Raw genomic sequence first — 27,728 nt, 5'->3', positions numbered from 1 at the left:
TTATTCTAATATCTGTAAAACACCTTCATATTCTTTAAAAAAGGTGACCTATTCATATAAGTAAATGGTAATTGAAACAAGAATATTAAACACATATATTAATCACGGTATGCTTGGGCTTTTGAAGAAATGTATAAGTCCAAGATTATGTTACAAAGTAATTCTAATGAAAATAAAATAGCAATTTATTAATGATTACTAATATTAGAAAATGTCAATTCAATTTTCTTGGACCGGGAGAATAAAAACTAGAGGCTCTCAAGAGCCTGTATCGCTCACCTGATTCTACTTGGGTTTTTGAAATCATATAAAAAATATAAAATTTGGCTAAAAGTAACAACACTTGTCCAGCACCTCATAAGGAAAGGGACATTCATGCTATGTTTGATTTCATTCAATTCAGTGGTTCTCTAGAAGAAGACTTTTGTATGCATTTCCCATAGGGTCCTATGTTAAACTAAGTCCCCCGCTGGTGGCCATCTTGGATAATGGATCGGCTACAAAGTAACAACACTTTGTCAGCACCTCATAAGGAACATTCATGCCATGTTTGGTTTCATTCCATTCAGTGGTTCTCTAAACATGCTAAAAGAAGTCATTTGTATGCATTTCCCATAGGGTCCTATGTTAAACTAAGTCCCCCGCTGGCGGCCATCTTGGATGATGGATCGGCTACAAAGTAACAACACTTGGTCAGCACCTCATAAGGAACATTCATGTCATGTTTGGTTTGAAAGTAAGAGGGGAATGACATTCTGTTTAAAAACAAAATCTTGTATGGTATTAAAAAATGAATAGTTTAATGTGTTGCTGAATAAATTCACAAAAATACAGTTTTGAAGGAAAAACAACATACATGTGTAAAATGTTAGTAAAAATTTACAAATTTTATGAACTTGTTAAAAATTTACTATAAAGGAGAACAACTCCTTAGGGGGTCAATTGACTATTTTGGTCATGTTTGACTTAATTTTAGGTCTTACTTTGCTGTAAATTATTGCTGTTTACAGTTTATCTTTATCTATAAAAAAATAATACATCATATAGTACTCAAAAGGGAAAAAATCGTTTTCAATCTTGACATTTTAAGGGAGGAAAAATAATTACGCTGGCCATAAGCATGACTATTTATTGCATTACGGGATCCTGAACTCGCAAAACCGAGTATACTTGATTTTCAGAGTTCGCCCTGACCTGTTTACTGTACACCAATATCGCTTTCAATTATCATGATTATATTATATTTTATATGATCTAAGTACTATTCGTTTTTTTTGCATTATTTGTCGATTTTATCTGAAAACCAAGTTTTTTTTAAATTTACGCTACATTAATAAAACCGATCAGAACTTAATAATAAAAGCAGTGAATCCTATATCGTTGTTTATTAACGGAGGCCAATTCGGCTACGCCTGTACGCACAGACACTGCCTCTACAGAAAGGCAGATCACAGCTTAAATTATATTACAAGCAAAGTTTTATGCATACTTTATTTACAAATACATGTATATGTATTTGATCTGTATTGTTTATATGACCATGATCACGGAAGCCTTAATTTTATATATTAATTTGCAATATTGTGATCAAAATTCGTATTTTAAAACAAATAAATAATTTTGTAGTCGCACGCTTTCTTTGAAATTTAATTGAATTATGGGTAATTTCGGTGTCATCTAGATCACCAAAATAAGGTCTTGTCTTGGTATCTTGTCCTTATAGATAACAATAAACAAGATCAAAGGAATGCCTGTATAAAAGACCTATTTATATCTCTTTCACTTACTACTGTTACCTTGTCCTTATGGTAGACCAAAAAAAAGTATTTCCTATATAAAAGATCTTTTGACATCTTTTTCACTTACCACTGGTGGCTTATTACTATGGGTAACATCAAACAAGATCATAGGGATGTCTTTAAATAAGACCTAATCTAACTTTACTACTTACCACTGGTACCTTGTCCTTATGGGTAGCAACAAACAATATCTTAGGAATACCAGCATACACCACCTTACAATAGGTCAGGATTGAGTTCACCCAGTGCAATAAAAAGACTGAAAGAAGAATAAAACTAATATAACATGTGTGTTTTAATTAACAGGTGTATGAAAATATTCGTTTTAAAAACTTTACCCTTGGCAAGTAAAATTAAATTCTTCTTGTCGAGAACAAAAATTACTTTCCCTGAATTTCTCGATAATTATTGAAGTATTTTACTGTAAAGATGTATGATTGTTAAAACTGTTTAGTGTAATATTTTCTCATGGTTGTGGCCTGTTATAAATTTCTTGCTAGAATATACATTTTTCGTATCACACTGTACGGAGTGTGAAACAAAAACGTGAATAAAAAATCTGCGTTAATTCGATTGGCTTATCAAGCTTCCTGTGACAATATAACGGCATTTCTATTTGGTATTTTTTAGGTCAATGTGAATGATGACTTTCAAAGTTTGAGACGACGTACAAATAAGTTAGACGTTTGATCAAGATGAGGATGGTTCTCTGGACGATTGGTTTTTAATTGTTATATGCATGCTATGTTCTTTGTTGAATGAAGTATGTTCAGTATTATATAGGTGTTACAATATATAGTAATTGATATAAATTACCTGCTGGGGTTGGTGTCATGTGCTGCCCTGGAAAACACAGTACATCAGGTATTTCTTCATTCAATTCTTTACTTCCATCAAAAACTACTAGAAACAACGCTCTGAAAGTCATGAATGTCTGGTGTGTTGTATAATAGACATACTGTCCACCAAAGTCCCAGAAGATGAGTCTACCAACTTTCATTTCATATTTCCCAGTTTTGAGGACCTTTTCCATTTTCTTTCTCATTTGTTTTTTGGTCATTTTAGTGGTCATTTTCTTTTTCGTTTGCTGTTTATAAGACTCACTAGAAGATATATGTGGTGACAAAGATTGAGCTGCTTGTGGCTGTGTAGAGGCTTCATCCGATAGGTTCACAACGAAAGCTGTTGACTTGCTAGCTTCTGACTTCTGAGAATGAATATCGTCTTTATTTGGAATTTCAACAAGTTTTGCACCCGATTTATGTTTTCCTGATGTTTGTGTTTGTTGTCTTTCATCTTTTTCAACAGAGGTCATTAAAACCTTATTGTATACTACATCCAAGGCATTATATGTTCCTGTATATAAAAAAAAAATAACTGTTGCAAATTATTCGTGATATTTGTGTAAGAATGATTTCGCTGGAACCTGCACACAACAAATTTAAACATTTAACACATTGCAAGTGTTCTATTGCCTTGAAACAGGATTTTAGCAAAACCACTCAATCAATTATCCCTACCCACCAACATTGATATTAACCAAAATAAAATAATCTACAATACATACAAACTAGATAAACTTTGATATATCTATACTATATAGTCAAATAGTCCCTCAATGTAACTTAAAAACTGACTTTAGCAGAAAACCTTTTTTTCATCATTTCTTTTCTTTTCCAAAACTGATGTATTATAAATGCATATGAGACAACTACTCAGTAAAGTGAAGTTGACCAGATTTTAAAAAAAGATGTTGACCAGATATCTAAAACCAGACACACAGACACATAGGCAACGAACAAGCTTATTAGATAAAAAATTAATGAAAAACAGATGTAACAGAAAGCAACCAACACCAACTCTGAATTGCAGAATTAGGACAGGCACACACAGAACGTTCGGGATAAGGATTGAATGTTATACGACAAAACATTTTGATTTCGACCATTTCATTACAAAATAGAACTTGTATACATCTACCTGCAAAACAATACTTTATGTATATCATTAATAAATGTAGTGTTAAAACCATATGTATGTAAATGTGTATTCTTACCTGGATCAATCATGATCCAATTTCTTGTCTCTATATCAAGTCCACAACGACCTTCAACGAGGGAAATGCCATCAGTGGCATGTCGCCCTTCTGGAACATTATCCCCAACTAAAAGCTTGACTAGACTTGATTTCCCAACAGCGAACTGGCCTGTTACCATGCAGCGCATGTCAAAAGATTGGTAGCTTCCGCTGCCAAGCAGTTTGTTCAACATAGAATCTATTAATAGAAATTTCCTAAATGGTTAATTATTGACGTATTGCTGAAGTCTAACAAATATGTGGTTACTCTTTAGGAATAGTGACTATGTGGTATTATATTCTTCAGTAATAAGGAATATCTGTTTTTGTTTCTTCTACTATTTGATATATTGCCTAAAGTATTCATAAGACTAAACCATATCAAGACGATGAAAAAAGATATGCCTCACATGTTTTGAAATATAGGTGGTAAATTTCAAATGTTGAAATAAAAATGCCAATATTTGAAAATGTCAACTATGCGAATCTATCAAAGTTAATTAAAAGATAACCCCCATCGAAATAACATGAGCCAATACTCATACAATTGCATACTTAATATCATTGACTACTTTTAAAAATTTGGACAAGCTGAGCAGATTTGACAAAAACCAACAGCAGTTGGACAAGTCGATCAGGACTTGGAATGCACTGTCATGGGTTAAGAGAAAGACTTACCATCAAGTTGTTACTGCAAACAAACTCGCAGATAATGAGTGACAATTTAGGGTTCTCGCTAAGGATTTTTAAAGGCGAGTCAAGGGACTCGTCATTTTTAGCCATGATGAGTCCAACAGCAAGAAGAAAATTTTTATTGCAATATTTAAGTCTCCATTTCTTAACAGAGCAATGTAATGACATTACATTTAGATCACTTTTAAACTTTTGCTATAAAATGATGATATTTGTGTTTAACTGTGTTCAGTTTATACAAAATATTTCAATCTTGATGCATATGTGGACTCATCAGTTTTGAAAATGGTGAGTCCAGACAGATTTTGATTAGTCCAGGACTCATGGACTCGCCTTAGTGAGAACCCTGCAATTATTAATGTATTCCGATGGGGAATAACTGTGCACCAGTTATTGTGTACCTATTTTTGTTCTGCTATGAGTTACAATTTATAATTTAAATCAGCAAAGACCCATCGCAACAACAACTGATACAAAAATATTATAATACCTTTAGATATTTGGATGATAAATTAGCTCTCAATAATGGCTACGTCAATATTTATACAATTCGAATTGTAACATGGCCATCATATGAAGTATGTTTTATTCTTTGGCATATCTTATTGTAATTTATATGAATGTTATACAGTCAATTGTTTAGGTACAACCAAACTATTACATTAAAGCATTTCATTATACATGATATTTAAGGAAGTCCACTTCTCAGTTTCAAAATAAAAAAGCTTTTCATGACACTAGTACATGTATGTATTGATTGATGAACAAAAAAAAGCAAAAACAATACATTGATCAATGTGATTTTATTTGAGATATTAACCATTGACATTTTTGCGGGAAAATGTTCTCTCTTGATGTGGCATAGCTTTATCATAAGTAGTAAAAAACTATTAAAAAATGAGAAAATAAATGGGGTTCAATGGGCAACAAATGCATTCAAATGGATAATACTAGAAGATTTCCGAAAATCTGACAATAATTCCAAAGCATGACCAGCCAACATTCTTAATTCAATAAGTTGACATCAACTTGAATTACAAATCTCCAAACAAAGGCTCTAGTTTTAGGTCTGTCGAGGACTATCTGAAGCATTAACGTCCACAATGTAACATGAATGTTTGTTTATTGTGAAATTTAATCAGGTAATAACAAATCAGAATGTTCACTAATCAGATATTTGTTTTACCTGTTATATAATACCATTCATGAAAACAATTTGTAAGGGTGTCACGGAACCGGGTGTCAGGCCTACTTTTGTTGTTGTCTATGTTTTCTTAGTGCGTTAGAAATTCAAATAATTGTTTTTTTTTAACTTCAATCATAGAGTGAATGTAATGTTAACTAGCAAAAATAAAGTGTATTTATAAGTGAAATATGGATAAACAAGATGTTTTTAACCAAATCTAAGTACATGTATGGACACTGTCTTATTATCTATCATAAACACACTTTTGTCCAAGTTTGGTAGAAATCCATGATAGTTTAAGAAAAATATTTACATTTCAACAATTCTTATCACAGAGTGAACATGTGTGGACGCTGCCGTCGCCGATGAAGGAATGTAGGATCGCTATGTCTCGCAGGATCGACGCAAACCACAGTTATTTCCGACAAGTTGTCAAACCTCTTAACACTCGTTATATATATAATTCTTATCCACCGTGTTGTACATATTTATCCATCCAAGACAACCAAGAGCTACGCTATACACTATACGTGCATGATATGCCTGTTGCCCTTTGCCGGCTTGTATATATGCTTTAGATTATTTTTTTTCAACGAATAAATTTCTTTGGCCGTTTCCGACATTTTGTTCAAGAAGGACTGTACAATATCAAATCAGAAATAGTTTTTAAAAAACCAACAAGTTCAATAAATATAAACAAGTCACCATAGTTTCATCATAAACTGCCAAATGCATTTTTGCTTTATTATCCGAAAAACTGGAAAACAGCCTCGTTTTTTAAGAATAAGACTGCATAACACCAATAATGTAAAATCTGAAACTTACACAAATTGAAAGAGATCTTACATCAATAGACATAAACAATTCACCAAAGTTTCATGAAAGTTTGTGAAAGTGTTTTTGAGTTATTGTCCAAAAACTTGGAAAATCCCCCTTTTTTAAGTATAACAATTCTTAACTGAAAAACAGAAAATCTAAAATTTATATAAATTGAAAAGTAGTTTGAGTCAACAGGTATAAACAATTCATCAAAATTCATAAAATTTTGTGAAAGTGTTTATGGATGATTGTCCAAAAACTGGAAAATCACCCTTTTTAAGCATGAAAATTCATGCATAACACGGAAACGTAAAATCTAAAATTTAAAAAAATCGAAAGGGAGCATACGTCAATAGTATAAACAATTTACCAAAAGTTCATTAAAGTTGATGGAAGTGTTGTTGAGTTATTGTCTGAAAAAAAGAAAATCCCACTTTTTCCAGGATAAAACTTTATAACATAGAAACGAAAAATCTGAAAATTTACAAAAATCGAAAGGGAGTTGACATCAATAGATATAAACAATTCAACAAAGTTTCATAAAATCTGATGGAAGCGTTTTTCAGTAATTATCTGAAGTGTGGACAACAAACGGACGGACAACGGTATACCATTATATGTCCCGTCTTAGACAGGTGTATAACAACTGCAACAAATCTTCCTAGAGACATAAATTCAGATTCAGCAAATTTTAAATTTCTAAAAAGATATCAACTCGAAAACGGTGATCCAAAATTGGAATTTGGTTTGTGTTTATTGGTAACAAATATTGTGTAAAAAGTTCTTATTATTTTGTCCAGGACAACTTTATTTTAGAAAACACAAGAATTTCGGGATATAGGGACACATGTAGATAATAAGGGTAAACGTTCATCCCCGAAATGATAGGAACTGATTTCGATTCATTGTTGATATAAAGGAATTTCATACATAAATTATAAGAATTGCACACATGAGAGTGCACGTGCTAACATAGTAATTTATTTAAAATCCGTATTTCCAAGGGGTGTTACTTTTAACTGGATGTGTCAAAGCGACACGAATGCATTGCCAGTCCCAAAATGTTGAAAAATCTGCAATTTCAGTATAAACACATGTGGACACAAACATGATGGTAGTCTCACATATAAAAAATCAGCTCAAAATCTGGAGGGGAGTAAAGAAAAAATCTGTATTATAACTGTGATTTTCAATAGTTTATCAAAGTCCAAAGCCTGTAATTTTAGCAAAAATTAGTGGAGCGGAACGATCTGTAACTTATCATAGTTAACTCACATACTAAAAATCAGCCCAATATCTGAGGGCGTTTAGAAAAAAAGTTCGTATAACTGTGATTTTCAACAATTTCTTAAAGTCCAAAGCCTGTAATTTCGGCAAAAATTAGTGGAGCGGAACGAAACTTAAACTTGATCTGTAACTCATCATGGTTAACTCACATACCAAAAAATCAGCCCAATATCTGAGGGGGGGGGATAAAAAGAGTTTATTTGCACCGATTTTCCATTGCAAAAACACAGATACAATCTACAAAACCAAAAATGTGGAAATAATTGTACACATGGAAATGCTTACATAAATACAAAATCAATAACCCAATTGGACTAATTTTTCTAAACATATTCCAGTCTCTTTATAATAACTATATGACAATGTCCTCTGACATGGTGACATTAAATTGAATAGGGATCTACCTTGCATTTACACGTTATTTTGTTATTATTATTATTATTATTATTTACAATATTTATATAGCGCATTATCTAATTAAAATTACTCTAAGCACTTAACACAAAACAATCAGTGCAGTTAAAAAAAGGTGTTAAACATTAAAACAATCAACGCAATAAGAATGACATAAAATTTTGAAAGACATATAAACAACAAAAGGAACAGAATAGTTAAAAAAAGAAATAATCATAATTAAAAGGCATAAGTAACACCTAATACATAATGTGTCACATCTAATAATGAAAAAAAATAAAATACCTTTCGTCCTTAGAACTGCAGTCTGAAATAAACAGTAAAATGTATTGAGTGTATATTCGGAAACTTGTAGAAATGTTAAAGTTTGAAAAATAAACATCAACAACCAAACGTAGTCTGTAATGGAAAACAAATTGATTGTGATTGATTCATTTTTGGTGGCAAATGCATCTCGCTGACCTATTTCTTGCATGTCATGTTTGTTCGTAAATTTTACGCACGCCATCACGAGTTGGTTGATAGTTATGGAATAACCGTTTCACAAATTATATTTGATATGTTCTTTACGTCGTAACTACAATACAATCCCCTTCCCTTTCATGAATGTGACCTACTGAATTAGATTATTTACAAGATTTGTTATCTTATAAGCAACACGGTAGGTGCCACATGTGGAGCAGGATCTGCTTACCCTTTCGAAACACCTGAGATCACCCCTAGTTTTGGTGGGGTTTGTGTTGTTTATTCTTTAGTTTTCTATGTTGTGTCATGTGTATTATTGTTTGTCTGTTTGTCCTTTTCATTTTTAGCCTTGGTTTATTTTCGATTTATGAGTTTGACTGTCCCTCTGGTATCTTTCGTCCCTCTTTTCATAATTGAAAGAAGCTGGAGGACCTAAGAAAATCAGCCATGTATATCCATACTAATAAGATAAAAATGGAAATCGTAGGCAGTGTGAAGGCTTTGGATAATAATATCACTACCTGGAGAAGTATAATATAAAAGTATCAATACCATTGCCTTCTGTAGGCTGTGAATGTGGTATGATTACCCTGAACTTAACCACTTTAACTATCCCGGGAAACATGCATGAACTCAATATTATATAATGTACGGTACCGTGACGGATCATCAACAGAGAGAGAAAAGGTAGAATTTGTGTGTATTTATTTGTTATTATCATGATATTTGAGCACAGCTATCAATAGTCGGTGGTACATTTTCTACAACCATTCCAGATTAATTAAGAAATAGGTAAGAAAAGTCAAAAATGAATGGTGAATTGATGAACATTGCCTCGAACTTGATTAATTTCTCTTTCAAATTGTACGCATTGTACAGAAAGAAAGTTACAGAAAAAAAGATTTAATAGGTATATCGCAAGAGTTGTTACAATGGGCACAATATTTATATTTCTGTGCATGTTCTTTATCGTACACGCTTGAAAGAAATAGCAGACGCCTACTTATTTTTTTTACTTTAAAAAAAATCATGTATCAATAAATTAATGAATTAAAAATTGCAAATTACCTTAGTGGAAGGAGGACAAAGCTTATAATGTGGCGCCTCAAACAAACTTGGTTGTCTTATCAAACTAGTAATAAAAAATAGATTGCATTATATTTTAAGATATTTTTCCAAGCCTTACAAAATGTTTAAAGCTTGAAATCTACTATCTTGGAGTATCCTGGTTTTGTGTCATTTGATTTACTTGGTTTTATATCACTTTACATTTTGTAATTGGATGTGTACCTGCTATATTCTTGATATAAGCATATGTAATTTAAAAGCATGTGTACCTGTAAGTATTCCATCACTTTTTTATACTGTCCCTTTTTTTCTGCTGCCGCTAGATCATACGGAGTCTTACCCTGAAACACAAAAAAATGTTGTATTGCTTTTCTCTGTTAATTACAAATAAGACTTGTATATCTCATATCTCATTATGAGTAACTAAGACCATAATAGTTGAGTGGTGCTTTAATGTTATTTTACATGTGCTCAACTTATAATGTCTAGTTTATAACGCATAACTAATGCAACATCATTCCGGCGTTTTGCATTTGCGCCGATTATTTTTTTCATTTGCGCCGATTTTTTTACAGGTAAATTACAGGTGAAATGATATAAGAAGATGTGGTATGAATGCCAATGAGACAACTCTCCATCCCTGTAATGTTATGTCATTTATCATTAAAGACCTCTTCCGTTAGCCAGTTGTACATATGTTAAGAATTGTCAATCATGTATATAACTGTTGTCTCCTGCTTAAAATCAAGAAGTAAAAACTTAAGATAAACGCACTTTGTTTATACTTAAATGACGAAATAAAAATATATGTACAGCATTTAAATCCATAAAAATCAATCTGAAAACGCATCACATGGTATAGCTGACTTAGATAAACCCTGAAACCAAATTTCAGAAATCCTTGTATTGTAGTTCCTGAGAAAAATGCGACGAAAAATATTCATGGGACGGAAGGACGGACTGACTGACGGACTGACGGACTGACTTTCTGAAGGAAGGACAGACAGAGGTTAAACAGTATACCCCCCTTTTTTAAAGCGGGGGTATAAAAAAACTATTCTCAATGTCAGATTTTGCCTTTTTTTTTCATTTCCATTACAATAACATGAATAAGGGAGTGTTATAAATAAAAAAAAAAGAATCTGATTTATCGTGTCAAAAACTAAATAAATTTGTTTGTGCTTTGCACCTACAATATTTTTGACAAACAAAAAAACCCAAGAATTTATATGCCCCACTTACGGTAGTAGAGGGGTATCATGTTTCTGGTCTGTTTGTCCGTTTGTAAGATTGTCCATCTGTCCCTTTTCAGTTTAAAGTTTTTGATGAAATTGTAGTCCAATCAATTTGAAATATAGTTCACATGTTCCCTATGATACGATCTTTCTAATTTTAACGCCAAATAAGATGTTTGACCCCAATTTCACGGTCCACTGAACATACGTGTAGAACATAATAGTGTGAGTGAGGCATCCATGTACCATGGACACACATGGACACCTTCTTCTTAGATTTTTATTGTTTAGTTGCTTCATTACTGATTTATTATAATATCATTTAACCCATCATTGATCATTTTTTTAACATTTTTATATGGTTATTGCCTGTCCTTTTTTAGACCTGTAAATGAGAACACACACAATCATGCACATAAAAAAACCTCATATACATTTTTGAAGGTCATTTGATACCTATGTATTATTTCAATTAAGTATTTTATTTATTTTTGAAGTAGAATTATCCTTGACTAGTTGACTAGGCTCTACTGATATGATAGATATGCGGATGTCTTATTTTGGGATCTTGACAACGTTGGAAAATGTATCAGGTAGGTGGTTAATCGTACATATCATGAAACAACTATGTTATAGAGAAACCATTGAAATAAGTCATATATTGTTGAGACAGCAACCAAACAACATGATCATATAATCAAAATTAAAAACAATTTGATAGTAATATTTAAAAAAATAACTTTAAATGGCATTAACAATTACTAAGTAGATGTATTCATGTATGTTGTTGAATTATGCTGAAAGTATTCACTAGTTCATATGACTGGAAAAAACTGATCAATATTTCAGATTTTACAAAACAGACTAGACAAATTGCAAGATAGCAATTATGGAAGAGTCACAGTTGAAAAAAACATAAAATCTATGAAAACAGCTAACAGCTAACAGCTACTCAACATTTTTTGTTAATCCATTTAATATTTGTTGTCTTGATTTTAAACTACCAGTAAGCTTTAGATATTTAAATATAGAAATAACCGAACGGCACACAGTAATTTCAACAATTTTATTTTTGGTATTTGTGTTTTATTCAGATGTAGTAGTGGAAGAAACAACAGTGAACAAAGAATGAGAGTCATCTTTTTAAGGTGGTACCTAACACTACAGGGAGATTACTCTGTAAAGTCAGCTTAACGTTTTAATTACGTTGTGTTGTAAAAGGAATATTAGCTTCTCAATGATCACAATTGGTGTTTGTCAAATTGCTATATGGAATAGGATCCCAGTTAGGGGAACCAGTCCGGTATCCACGAATGTAGTTCTTAAAAACTTCAGGCCTCTACAATAAAGTTTTTTTCAACTTGTCCAGTAGGACAAGTACATACCAAAACTTACTTGTCCGAATGAAATTGTTACTTGTCCAATTTTTTTTACTAAAAATAACCATTTTACATCTTAAGTTGATTAAAGGAACAAAACGAATTTAAACAATAGAACAGAATTTGATGTTTTTCTTTTGAAATACATTTTAAAAATATGAGTCAAGTACAACTGAATCTAGTCATGTCACAGGACTTAGGTTCTAGTTTTCATCAATGCTAGTCTCATCAGACTCTGCACATGAAGCACCATCTGATAGGCCTGTACACTCATTTGACATTTGTATCCTATATTTTTTTAAGTTGAAAAAAGTGTATTCAAATACAATCAATGAAAGAAGATAAGGTCTGATTGCCAATGAGACAACTCTCAGCAAGAGACCAAAATGACACAGAAATTTACAACTACCGGTATATGTCACTATATTGCAAGTATTGTTTTTTTCTACTTATGATCAAATATGATTTTGTGAATTTTATGGTAAATAAAGAAAAATATTTTTGTGAAAAAATTACTGGTATGATATGTATTATAAGGAACAGAATAAGGTACTGATTTGTTTTGGTCCCGAAATGTCTCCTGCTTTGCCAAACTGTCTATCAATCATGTCTACTAAATATGTCTCCTACGGTGCCAAACTGTCTATTAAACTTGGAGCTAAACCTGTCGAGGTGACGAACTGTCCTGTAAAGTTACCTTATCTACGAAGCGCATCACTGATTCAGATAAGTTAGACTGGTTTCCGAGAATAGTATACCTTTTACCTTTTAAAATGTACCTGACAAAGAACCAGTTAAAAATTATCGATTTCAAATAGAAAAAGAAGAAAAAAAGGTTTTGCATTTGAATAAACAGAATACAGACACATGTCAAATTAATATTTGTTTTCTTGTTTTTTGTTTATAATTACTTTGTTCATCAAAGTTGGATTATTAAAATTTATTTTTTGCAAAATAATTGAACTTGTCCCGACGGACAAGCTTGATACAGCTTTTACTTGTTCGACCTTTTTTCCCTCTGGTACCAGACAATCGGACAAGCGTTATTGTCGCGACCTGATTTTTTGTTTTAAATTGTGTAGTGTTATTATTTCACTAGTTCTGTAACTGAATGTAGATTTATTTGAAAGGGTAGGCTTTCTAGTTTGAATTTCTGTAAAAATTTTGATTGATTTAAATGTAATCTGGTGTCAGTACATAGAGTAAATTGCCTAAATTCTAGCCTTTATTCTTCCCCGGAAGTAGACAGACTGACCCAGCTGTTGTCAATAAAAACAAAATTTTGCAACGGAATGCCGGTCATGAGGCACCGAGATTGTACTTAGACACTTCAAAATGAATGCCTAACATGAACCAGAAGTCCCAAGGTGGCTATCAAAATTTTTTATTGAACAGGACCCTATGTATTGACTATGATTTTCAATGCGTTCCAATGGGGCAAATAATTGGGTCCCCGTTCCATATAACCAGTGTAATTTTTCTGACAAAACGGTTGGTTCAAAATTTTTTAAATTTTTATGTTTTTGAGTGTCAAAGTAAATACTTTGACAAAATTTTATGAAAATTAAACGAGCCAAATTTATTTTAGTGGAAGTGTTGGGTACCACCTTAATAAACATTTAACTTGAAATTGAAATAAATCTATTTTTCCTTTATTATGCATTTCAAATATGAGCATTGGGATAAACTCTAATGAGACAGCAATCCAGCAGCACAACCACAATAGCTATTTGGAGGTCTACTTAATAGTTATCAAAGGTACCAGGATTATAATTTAGTACGCCAGATGCGCGTTTCGTCTACATTAGACTCATCAGTGACGCTCATATCAAAATATTTATAAAGCCAAACAAGTACAAAGTTGAAGAGCATTGAGGATCCAAAAAGCTGTGTCAAATACGGCTAAGGTTATCTATGCCTGGGATAAGGAAATCCTTAGTTTTTAGAACAATTCAAAGTTAAGTAAAATTAAACTTCATACAAAAATGAAATTTGTGGTTTTTCAATATAAATTAAATTGAAAGTTAGCAACTCTTTGATGCGTTGGTGCAACTTGCACGGTTTCAGATTTTTTAGCTTCAGAACTTGTTTATGAATGATTTATTTATTCCACATTTAAGATGGATATGTCAATATACATGTGGAATAATTGCCAATATGACAACTGGTTTTATATGTTTTGAAATATCTTCTACTCTTGTCTCATTATGTCTTTCATCCCACTTTATATTGACTTCACTCTGTGTAATTATATTGGTTTCGATGGTTACTGAGTGATATTACATTATGTAAGTCATTTTTCTTTAATTTCTTGTATGTTTTTATTAAATATTATTCTTTTAAAGAGTCATTAAAATTGAGAATGGAAATGGGGAATGCATTTAAAATGATATGCATTGCTCAGAAATTTCCTTGGTAGGAAAAATTGTTATTTTCTTAACTTCAGTTTTTGCTGATACATGATGTTGGGCTACTGCCACAACCTTGTTCATGCTCTGTACTGTCCTAAAATAATCTAATAATTATTCAAAAGTGATTCATTATATGTATTAGAAATTACTTAGGTATATCAAAATGGCAATATGCCAATTATTTAGCTTATTGCCATATGACCGAAAAGAGTAGATTCTTCCAGAGAAGAAAATGCGCCAAAGGGGGAGATAATGTCCTTTAAAAAAATCTGCCGTACCGATGACAAGAAATAATGTAATTTGTTTACCAGGCAATAAGAATGTTTCAAATTGGTGTACACAAATAATCATCTTCTGTTAGATAAGCGAAAGCTGCAGAGTCACTACTTTTGAACTTTTGCTGTGGTCTTTAAAACAGCTTTAAGTGTTTCTAAGGAGTAGGTCTGGTAAGGGCCGATTTTGGCCTCAAATTTCAGGTTCATCTGACGAAAGATTTTGACCACTTTTTAAACCCTTAAGTGTCTATTTTATTTGAATCAATTAGTTTATGTGAAAGATTTTAACTGATTTAGTCATAAAAAACGCACCGATTCAAGCTAAAATATGAAAAATCTACCAAATATGTTGAAAAATGTCACTTTTCAGATGTTTTTTTGTCAAAAATGAAAGTGGCCGCATCCGTGTTCATCCTCAACCTTTATATATGTTATGTATTATCATAAAATACAACTTACATTTCAATATTAAGGATGAACACGAATGCGGCCAATTTCGTTTTTCACGAAAACCGTCTACAATTTAACTAAAATGTTAGAATTGTGAAGATTTCAGTAATTTAGCATGACTTAATGGTGCTAGTACCCAATATATGTGCATTGTATAGTCAAAAACAGCCCATATTTATGTAGCAGAAGCATTTTACTGTCCAATAAATAACTAAAAGTTTACATTTTAACAATTTTGTAAAACAGCTATATTTTGGGGCCAAAAAGGGGTCTTACTGGACCTACTCCGTTGCATCAATTATCATGTTTTTAACCAAATTACTTTAACGTAATGACCATAGCTGTTTTCACTAAAACTGAGATATTCATATAGTTTGGCAACATATTTTTGAATGATGCGAAAGTTACCTATAGTACAACTAATCCAATGTGTGCAAATTGTCTATACAGAATCATTTTTGAAGATTTTGAAGAAAAAAAATGGATTTTTTTATAAGATCATCTATGTTCATGAGTTTTTTTACTAAAAACTAAGCCATACAAGTCTATAAAACACTCCATATTTTTAGTTTAATTTAAAGGATCATATGACTAACTATAACCTTGAGAAAAAAAATCCATTTGACCAAAAATATCTTAAACATCATTTTAGTGATGCATTATTTACTAGTTGAATACTGAGCATTTACTATATAATATTACCTCATGTGTTTTAACCAAGGGACTGATGCCTCCTTGTTCTACCAGACATATTGTGGTCTGTAGATGTCCACACTTAGCAGCCAGATGTAAAGCTGTTTCTCCATCTATCTATAATAATGCCAAATAACATGTAACTATTATGTACAATACTTTGTTATCAATATAAATAATATACAACATATCCTACAACTGACATTAAAACTTGTCTGATAAACTGGATAATGTTGTGTAATAAATAAAAACAAAATGTATATCACATGAATCAGTGGTCAAAACTGAATAAAATGACCAGTCACACTTGTATTTGTATTGTACATAAACAACATGTGTTTTTGTGGGATGTTAGCACTTCCATCAGAAATGTCATGTTAACAAAAACAATTTTTTTTCAAGAAATGTATAAAATATTTATATCAATTGATTCAGTGAAATGCACAGAGATAAATGAGATCTCACTTTATATAATTCTGGCGAGTATTTGTTGATATAATAATAAAATCTGTCTGATTAAAATGGTTCAGAATAATGATCAATTTAAAAAAAAAAACTTTTTCAAAGAAATATGAAAAATAGTTACATTTCCTGATTAAGTACGAGGAGACAAGAAAAATAAGACCCCACTTTATGTAATTATTACAAACAATAGTTGTCCATTAACAACTTTATGTTGGTTAACAGTAATGTGATCAGATTAAGTAGATAACATACATTAAAACTGTCTAATTAACAACAGGATTTAGTGTAGATCCAGTAGTAGAATCATAAATTTTAAGAAAATAATTTTTTTAAAGAAAAATGAAAAAAAGTTGTATTTTCTGATTCAGAACGATACTATGAGTAAAATGAGACCCCACTTTATATAATTATTACTAACAATATTTGTTCATTAAACCTGTCTAATTAACAACATGATTTTGTGTTGATTAAAAGTAATGTGATCAGATTTAGTAGATAACATACTGATGTGATATCTTTATTACATCTGTTCTCCAGGAGAAGTCGACACACTTCCACATGTCCTCTACTGGCAGCCAACATTAATACTGTCCATCCAGTACCCTGGAATAATACAACTGACATCAAAACTTGTCTGATAAACTGGTCAATGTTGTGTTATAAATATAAACAGAAATAAATAATCACATTAATTAAAACTGTCTGATTATAATTAACAACAGGATTAAGTGTAGATTCAGTTTAATCATTAATTTTATAAAAGTAAATTTTTTTAAAGAAAAATGAAAAAAAGTTGCATTTTCTGATTCAAAACAATACTATGAGTAAAATGAGACCCCACTTTATATAATTATTACAAACATTAGTTGTCCTTTAAACCTGTCTAATTAACAACATGATTTTGTGTTGATTAAAAGTAATGTGATCAGATTTAGTAGATAACGTACTGATGTGATATCTTTGTTACATCTGTTCTCCAGGAGAAGTCGACACACTTCCACATATCCTTTCCAGGCAGCCAACATTAATGCTGTCCATCCATCCTCCTGGAATAATACAACTAACATCAAAACTTGTCTGATAAACTGGACAATGTTGTGTAATAAATATAAACAAAAATAAACAGTCATATTAATTAAAACTGTCTGATTAACAACAGGATTTAGTGTAGATTCAGTATAATCATTAATTTTAAGAAAAAATCTTTTTTAAAGAAAAATGAAAAAAAGTTGTATTTTCTGATTCAGAACAATACTATGAGTAAAATGAGACCCCACTTTATATGATTCTGACAAATATTTGTTGTCCATTAAACCTGTCTAATTAACAACATGATTTTGAGTTGATTAAAAGTAATGTGATCAGATTTAGTAGATAACATACATCTGTGATATCTTTGTCACATTTGTTCTCCAGGAGAAGTCGACACACTTCCACATGTCCTATAATGGCAGACAACATTAATGCTGTCCATCCATTAACCTGGAATAATACAACTGACATCAAAACTTGTCTGATAAACTGGACAATGTTGTGGAATAAATATAAACAGAAATAAGTAGTTACATCAATTAAAACTGTCTGATTAACAACAGGATTTATTGTAGATTCAGTATAATCATAAATTTAAAAAAAATATTTTTTAAAGAAAAATGAAAAAAAGTTTTATTTTCTGATTCAGAACAATACTATGAGTAAAATGAGACCCCACTTTATATGATTATTACAAATATTTGTTGTCCATTAAACCTGTCCAATTAACAACATAAATTTGTGTGTTAAAAGGATTTAGTGTAGATTCTATTTAATCATTAATTTTAATAAAATAAATCATTCAAAAAAGCATGAAAAAAGTTTTATTTCCTGATTTAGTATAACATAATGAAAACAAGACCCTTTAAATAAAGATTATTATTATTATTATTATTATTATTATTCATGCAAGTATTTGTTGTCCATTAAACATGTCTAACTAACAACAGGATTTAGTGCAGATTCAGTATAATCATTAATTTGCAAAAAAATCGAAGAAAAGTGAAAAAGAGTAGTACATGTAGTAGTATTTCCAGATTCAGAACAATTATATGAGTTAAATGGAATTACATTTTATATGAATCTAACGACTATTTGTCCTTTTTACAAGATGTTTCTACATTAGATTTTTATACATATCACTATCTGACCAAAGTTGTTAACACAACATCAAGTGAAACCCTAGTGTAAAAAATTGTTTCTTGCCAAGAAGCAAAATAAGAACTTCACCATCCATAACTCAAACAAAAAGACAAATATTTTAAAATCAAACCCTGCATCCATATTTTTCCATGAAAACTGTCTAATTAAATTCAAAATTTTGATTTAATGTTGACTCAGTATAATGACTAAGTATCAGTTTCCATACAGACCAATGGTATTTGAACAGTGCAGGTTTTATTATTGTGTGCTTTATTTTTAATACCAATGCTCTAGATAGGCCAAGGGGGAATTGTACTAAAGCAAATATGGTTTAATCTCTCCAAATTTTGTGCCTGTACCAAATCAGACGACCTGGACCATGTGTTGTGTGTTGTTATATTTGTCTATTTACTCTGAGTAGTCAGGTCCAGACCATGTGTTGTGTGTTGTTATATTTGTTTGTCTATATACTCACAGTAGTCAGGTCCAGCACATGTGTTGTGTGTTGTTATATTTGTTTGTCTATTTACTCTGAGAAGTCAGGTCAGGTACAGACCATGTGTTGTGTGTTGTTATATTTGTTTGTCTATTTACTCTGAGTAGTCAGGTCCAGACCATGTATTGTGTGTTGTTATATGTGTTTGTCTATATACTCACAGTAGTCAGGTCCAGACCATGTGTTGTGTGTTGTTATATTTGTTTGTCTATTTACTCTGAGAAGTCAGGTCAGGTACAGACCATGTGTTGTGTGTTGTTATATTTGTTTGTCTATTTACTCTGAGTAGTCAGGTCCAGACCATGTATTGTGTGTTGTTATATGTGTTTGTCTATATACTCACAGTAGTCAGGTCCAGACCATGTGTTGTGTGTTGTTATATTTGTATGTCTATTTATTCTGAGAAGTCAGGTCAGGTCCAGACTATGTGTTGTGTGTTGTTATATTTGTTTTTTTATTTACTCTCAGTAGTCAGGTCAGGTCCAGGCCATGTGTTGTTAGTTGTTATATTTGTATGTCTATTTACTCTTGAGTAGTTAGGTCAGGTCCAGACCATGTGTTGTGTGTTGTTATATTTGTTTGTCTACTTACTCTCAGTAGTCAGGTCAGGTCCAGACAATGTGTTGTGTGTTGTTATATTTGTTTATCTATTTACTCTCAGTAGTCAGGTCAGGTCCAGACAATGTGTTGTTTGTTGTTATATTTGTTTGTCTATTTACTCTGAGTAGTCAGGTCAGGTCCAGGCCATGTGTTGTTAGTTGTTATATTTGTATGTCTATTTACTATGAGTAGTTAGGTCAGGTCCAGACCATGTGTTGTGTGTTGTTATATTTGTTTGTCTATTTACTCTTTGTAGTCAGGTCAGGTCCAGACAATGTGTTGTGTGTTGTTATATTTGTTTGTCTATTTACTCTGAGTAGTCAGGTCCAGACAATGTGTTGTGTGTTGTTATATTTGTTTGTCTACTTACTCTCAGTAGTCAGGTCAGGTCCAGACAATGTGTTGTGTGTTGTTATATTTGTTTATCTATTTACTCTCAGTAGTCAGGTCAGGTCCAGACAATGTGTTGTTTGTTGTTATATTTGTTTGTCTATTTACTCTGAGTAGTCAGGTCAGGTCCAGGCCATGTGTTTTTAGTTGTTATATCTGTTTTTCTATTTACTATGAGTAGTTAGGTCAGGTCCAGACCATGTGTTGTGTGTTGTTATATTTGTTTGTCTATTTACTCTTTGTAGTCAGGTCAGGTCCAGACAATGTGTTGTGTGTTGTTATATTTGTTTGTCTATTTACTCTGAGTAGTCAGGTCCAGACAATGTGTTGTTTGGTGTTATATTTGTTTGTCTATTTACTCTGAGTAGTCAGGTCAGGTCCAGGCCATGTGTTGTTAGTTGTTATATTTATTTGTCTATTTACTCTCAGTAGTCAGGTCAGGTCCAGACAATGTATTGTTTGTTGTTATATTTGGTTGTCTATTTACTCTTGAGTAGTCAGGTCCAGACCATGTGTTGTTTGTTATATTTGTTTGTCTATTTACTCTGAGTAGTCAGGTCCAGACAATGTGTTGTTAGTTGTTATATTTGGTTGTCTATTTACTCTTGAGTAGTCAGGTCCAGACCATGTGTTGTTTGTTATATTTGTTTGTCTACTTACTATTAGTATTCAGGTCCAGACCATGTGTTGTTTGTTGTTATTTTTGTTCGTCTATTTACTCTGAGTAGTCAGGTCAGGTCCAGACCATGTGTTGTGTGTTGTTATATTTGGTTGTCTATTTACTATCTATAGTCAGGTCCAGACCATGTGTTGTGTGTTGTTATATTTGTCTATTTACTCTGAGTAGTCAGGGTCAGACCATGTGTTGTGTGTTGTTATATTTGTCTATTCACTCTTAGTAGTCAGGGTCAGACCATGTGTTTGGTTGTTATATTTGTTTGTTTATTTACTCTGAGTAGTCAGGTCTGGTCCAGACCATGTGTCGTGTGTTGTTATATTTGTTTGTGTATTACTCTGAGTAGCCAGGTCCAGACCTTGGTTGTGTGTTGTTATAATTGTTTATTTACTCTCAGTAGTCAGGTCCAGCCCATGTGTTGTGTGTTGTTATATTTGTCTATTTACTCTGAGTAGCTAGTCTCAGACCATGTGTTTGGTTGTTATATTTGTTTGTCTATTTACTCTGAGTAGTCAGGTCCAGACCATGTGTTTGGTTGTTATATTTGTTTGTCTATTTACTCTGAGTAGTCAGGTTCAGACCATGTGTTGTTTGTTGTTATTTTTGTTTGTCTATTTATTCTGAGTAGTCAGGTCAGGTCCAGACCATGTGTTGTGTGTTGTTATATTTGGTTGTCTATTTACTCTGAGTAGTCAGGTCCAGACCATGTGTTGTTTGTTATATTTGTTTGTCTATTTACTCTGAGTAGTCAGGTCCAGACCATATGTTGTTAGTTGTTGTATTTTGTTTGTCTATTTACTATCTATAGTAAGGTCCAGACCATGTGTTGTGTGTTGTTATATTTGTCTATTTACTCTGAGTAATAAGGGTCAGACCATGTGTTGTGTTGTTTTATTTGTCTATTTACTCTTAGTAGTCAGGGTCAGACCATGTGTTTGGTTGTTATATTTATATTTGTTTGTCTATTTACTCTGAGTAGTCAGGTCCAGACCATGTGTTGTGTGTTGTTATATTTGTTTGTCTATTTACTCTGAGTAGTCAGGTCCAGACCATGTGTTGTTTGTTGTTATATTTGTTTGTTTATTTACTCTGAGTAGTCAGGTCAGGTCCAGACCATGTGTTGTGTGTTGTTATATTTGTTTGTCTATTTACTCTGAGTAGTCAGGTCCAGACCTTGGTTGTGTGTTGTTATATTTGTCTATTTACTCTGAGTAGCTAGTCTCAGACCATGTGTTTGGTTGTTATATTTGTTTGTCTATTTACTCTGAGTAGTAAGGTCCAGTCCATGTATTGTGTGTTGTTATATTTGTTGTCTATTTACTCTGAGTTGTCAGGTGCAGAACATATGTTAGTATTAATTTGTCATTCTATGCCATAAACTTGATGCTCCGCAGGGCGCAGCTTTATACGACCGTGGAGGTCGAACCCTGAACAGTGGGGGCAAGTATTGACACAACATTTAAGCTTTACCAGCTCTGAATTTGGATTGTGATTAAATAGATGACACAACATAGGTTTCTGACACAGAATGAATGTGGTCTAAGAACTTTAACTTAAAAAGTTATAAAAATTATAATTAGACATTTTCATATTATGTCCAATATTCAAAATGGTTAAATTCAGCATATCATAGAACCCCAAGAATTCAATTTTGGTGAAATAAAATAATTTTCAATTTTAGACCCTTAAGACCTCAATGTGGACAAATTTGATAACCAGGCCCAAATATTAAAAATCTAAATACATTAGGGTTAGAATCAGCATATTGAAGAACCCCATATATTGAATTTTTGGACCCTGATTTGGACCAACTTGAAAACTGGGCCCATAATCAAAATCATGTTTAGATTCAGCATATCAAGAACCCCAAGAATTCAATGTTTGTTAAAATTAAACTAAGTTTAATTTTCGACCCTTTGGACCTTAATGTAGACCAATTTGAGAACAGGACCAAAAATTAAGAATCTATATACACGGTTATATTTGGCATATCAAAGAACCCCAATAATTCATTTTTTGATGAAATCTAACAAAGTTTAATTTTGGACCCTTTTGGCCCCTCATTCCAGAACTGTTAGGACCAAAACTCCCAAAATCAATCCCAACCTTCCTTTTGTGATCATAAACTGTGATAAAATTTCATAGATTTCTATTTACTTATACTAAAGTTATTGTGCAAAAAACAAGAAAAATGCTTATTTGGGACCTTGTGTGGCCCCTAATACCTAAACGGTTGGGACCAAAACTCCTTAAATGAATCCCAACCATCCTTTGATGGTCATAAACCTTGTATTTAAATTTCATAGATTTCTTTTTACTTATACTAAAGTTATAGTGCGAAAACCAAATGTATTCGGATGACGACGACGACGACGCCAACGTCATACCAATATACGACAAATTTTTTTTAAATTTTGGCAGTCATATAAAAATGGTATGTTTCACATTTAGTGCAGTACTCTGATTACATGTATGTTTCAGTGGTGTGTCATGATCTGTCTCATTTTCTGTGTGGAACATCAGTGGTGTGTCATGATGTGTCGCATGTTTTGTGATGAACATCAGTGTTGTGTCATGATGTGTCATGTTCTGTGTTGAACATCAGTGTTGTGTCCTTATATGTGTCATGTTCTGTGTTGAACATGAGTGTTGTGTCATGTGTCTCATGTTCTGTGTTGAACATCAATGTTGTGTCATGATGTGTCTCGTGTTCTGTGTTGAACATCAGTGTTGTGTCATGATGTGTCTCATGTTCTGTGATGAACACCAGTGTTTTGCCATGATGTGTATCGTGTTCTGTGTTGAACATCAGTGTTGTGTCATGATGTGTCATGTTCTGTGTTGAACATCAGTGTTGTGTCCTAATATGTGTCATGTTCTGTGTTGAACATCAGTGTCCTGTCATGTTGTCTCATGATGTGTCTTGTGTTCTGTGTTGAAAATCAGTGTTGTGTCATGTGTATTGTGTTCTGTGTTGAACATCAGTGTTGTGTCATGATGTGTTTCATGTTCTGTGTTGAACATCAGTGTTGTGTCATGATGCCTCATGTATTGTGTTAAACACCATGGTTGTGTCATGATGTGTCTCATGTTCTGTGTTGAACATCAATGTTGTGTCATGATGTGGCTCATTTATTGTTATGAACAACAGTTATGTTATGATGTAGCTCGTGTTCTATGTTGATCTTCGATGTTCTGTATTTTATGTGGCTCTTGTTGTGTTGAACATCAGTGTTGTGTCATGATGTCATATTTTGTGGTGAACACCAGTGTTGTGTCAAGATGTGGCTCATGTATTGTGTTGAACATCATTGTTGTGTCATGATGTGACTCACGTTTTGTGTTGAACATAACTGTAGTGTCCTGTTATCTTACATGTTCTGTGTTTTACACCAGTGTTGTGTCATGATGTGTCTCATGTTCTGTGTTGAAAATCAGTGTTAAGTCATAATGTATCATGTTTTGTGTTGAACACCATTGTTGTGTCATGATAAGTTTACCTACTATGTTACAAATTTACCTACTTGATATTCAATGTTACAAGTTTACCTATTTGATATTCAATGTTACAAGTTTACCTATTTCATATTCAATGTTACAAGTTTACCTATTTGATATTCAATGTTACAAGTTTACCTACTTTAAAATCAATGTTTGCTCCATTTGCTAGGCAGAGCTTCAATTCTTCTACTCTTCCATTTTTAGCAGCTTCAATGAGTTTCTGTAAGTAAGAAACAGAGTTTATATTTAACAGAATGTAAAGAGTGTAGTAACTGAAATGTTTTTCTAGCTAATGCCAGAAAATAACTATACTTTAGAATGACTGATTTTGATTGCTTAATACAAGGGAGACATTGTAGTCTTTGGTATACAATAATGTGACAAATAATAGTTGGGGGGAGGGGGGGAATTGAAAGTGGCGAAAAATATAGTTTTGTCAAAAGAGGTAGTGAAAAAGAAAATAGACCCAGGGGAAACCCTGCTTATGATTACATTGTATACTGTTCCTAAGTTTTGAAGAAGAAAAATTATTTTTTAAAAACATTTCATTCTCACATAAAAAAGTTAATCTGAGTGAAAATTGTGTTTCAATATTTTCAATAAAAAAGTCAACAAATATAATGCTGGCAGTGTTCCAGCTAGGTTTTCAAAAGGGCAGGGTGCCAATCCTGAAAAAGGGCATTTAACGCGCGATATGATAATATCAAAAGGGCATATTTTAATAAAAGATGTTAATCAAACATTTGTGTTTATTCGTTGAATCACAGGTTATACAAGAACAACATCTTTAGCCCATATAGAACTCTATCTTTCTACTTTTAAGGCTGAAAAACTGGTCAAGCAGCTTGTCACACAAGTTTTTGATTATTGCTTGGCACAGTTGAACTTTATATGCAGTGTGTTTTGAAAGGAGATCTGTTTCATACTGTTTCTATGGTCTACCACATTTTACCAGTTTCACCTTTCTACCCCTGCTGTGCTTGATGGCAATACAGCACAAAACAGCTGTACTCAGTAAATTCACAATTTTAGGATATAAAGCAACAGTGAAAAATAGTATCAAAAATAAAGAATACAGAAAAAGATGACCAAGGCACCCTACCAACACTGCTACTAAGACCCTCTTTAACTTTTCCCATAACTCAAAATAAATACCTAAACATATATATTCTTAAGCAAGAAGTATGGAGACACATTTTAGAATATGTAAATGGGTTACTCAATGCTAGGAAAAAAATCAGATTGAGTTATCTTTCTTTATTCGGGTGTGCTCCTTCTTTGGAGGATTATAAACAGTACGTAAATATGATGTAAATATGATCACAATATGGCGGCCGATTTTGTTATTTTCGTATCAAAAATGAAGGCAGTCAATGACAAATACGTCTGAATTTTCTGTTTATTTTACAGAAAACAAGTAAAACAATGCCTTCAACGAGTTTATAATGGTTTTCCAACTTTCTGTCATTACGTTTCTTCCATGAAACTACGGTAATCATCGCAAATTGTGCCCAAGTTGTTGTATGCACATTTCTTCAAAGATAATAAGTCATAAACTTTTCCCTAGGTAAAATTTCGTAATAAGCGTATCATATCAAAACGCAAATTAATATGCAATCGATCTTCAAAAAAGGCAGGGCGCCCTGGAAACTGTAAAAAGGGCACAGGGCGCCACTCGGAAAAGGGCGGGCGCCGTACCCTCTGAAAACGGCCTAGCTGGAACACTGGCTGTATTGCACGAGTTATAATGGTTACAGTATTGTGTCATAAAAAAGCTTCTGTCCAAGTTTCTTAAAATTCCATGAAGGTTTGACAAAAAAAATTGATGTCTAAAAAAAAATTTAACAACAGAATTAACCTTAATGTTGACACCGTCAAGGAAATCTAGGATCACATTGTGTCGCTTTCACGACATAAATGTTGCAGGCTAAAAAAAATCACTCGACTGTTTGACATTAAAGAAGAAAACATCTTACCTCATTCCAATCTTCCATAGTTCCTAAAATAGAAAAATTAATATATAAATCTGTTGAGTAATAATTGCCAGGCGAATTGTTTCTGCTAATTGAAAATTATCACTAACCACAACTCTGAAATGGTAAATACTGAAATGAGTGATACTGAGCCTCACCTTTGTTTAGTGCTCATTGACTTAATACTGTTGGCAATATTGTGGGAATTATGATGTGTTTTACCTATTTTATATAGGCTTGATGTCAGTGTGGGATGTAGCCTTAGCACTCAATTTAGATGAAGGAACGTTTAACAGTATGACTGTGTTCTGCTTTCTATATTACGTTTATAGCTGATTTAGCTCCAGCAGATACCTCACATGTATTGTTATCCTTTACCCCAAGTTTACACGTAAGTTATACCAATCTTTTTTTGAAGGAAAATAATTTTGCAATGATGTCATAATGTTCTCTGATGTGTGTGTCTTGTTAACTATAAAGTATTGGTCTTGGGTATTTTGTTGATTATCTGCCCTTTAAGAGTTTGAATATTTTACAGTTGAAACTAATTTCAGAAACCAATTTCAGTAGTAATTAAATGATCCTATATAGTTCACATATGATTTACACTTACCTATAATAACAGCCATGACTTGACAGAGATCAAATGCACTGGACACTTACCTATAACACCACCTTGACAGGAAAGGGAACAACTTGACTGGACAGGGATCAAATAAATACTGATGACAGATGCTTTAAATGAGAATATAAATGTTGCTATTTCAGGTTTAAATAAGAATATGTTATAAAGATGCTTGTTTATTGGTTGATTCTATTTTGACCTCTTTTATTGATTGGTTGCTGTCTCATTGATATAGACCCCTAAACCTTCACTATTCAGAGCTCTAGATAAGCTGCATATTTGCACGATTAAGAAATGAAAACAATTGAAACCCCAATTCAACTGACAATTGCATGGTTCAAAAACCCAATTCATGCAAAGGAAAACCCAATTATATGTCAAAACTATGTGTTCTCAACCCTATGTGTTGCTATTGTGAGTGTTATTTACCATTATCTATAAATTGTTGTGCGTAAATCTATTTTTGTAATGTAATATTCATGATATTAGTCGTGCTTCTTTCGTTCTAGAAATAGACTCCTGAGTATGTTTACATCAAATGTCTGATCTAGGTCTTTGTTAGAAGAAATTATCAGTT

The 27,728-nt window shown here is 32.4% G+C and overlaps 1 protein-coding gene across 1 annotated transcript; it reads right to left on the bottom strand.

Annotated features, from left to right (window-relative positions):
- Positions 1 to 27,155, bottom strand: LOC134690159 (GA-binding protein subunit beta-2-like). Its single transcript, XM_063550135.1, has 13 exons — positions 27,140 to 27,155; positions 26,530 to 26,552; positions 24,693 to 24,773; positions 18,099 to 18,197; positions 17,663 to 17,761; positions 17,220 to 17,318; positions 16,260 to 16,367; positions 10,077 to 10,148; positions 8,560 to 8,581; positions 3,856 to 4,074; positions 2,616 to 3,155; positions 1,952 to 2,058; positions 1 to 48 (listed from the first exon to the last, which is right to left on the bottom strand). Exons 1-13 carry the CDS (start codon positions 27,153 to 27,155, stop codon positions 1 to 3), a joined length of 1,533 nt encoding a protein of 510 aa, XP_063406205.1.
- Positions 27,156 to 27,728: the final 573 nt, after the last annotated feature.

The sequence above is a fragment of the Mytilus trossulus genome, chromosome 11, assembly GCF_036588685.1.
Source record: "Mytilus trossulus isolate FHL-02 chromosome 11, PNRI_Mtr1.1.1.hap1, whole genome shotgun sequence".
NCBI lineage: Eukaryota > Metazoa > Mollusca > Bivalvia > Mytilida > Mytilidae > Mytilus > Mytilus trossulus.
This window is presented reverse-complemented; position numbering and strand designations above follow the sequence as displayed.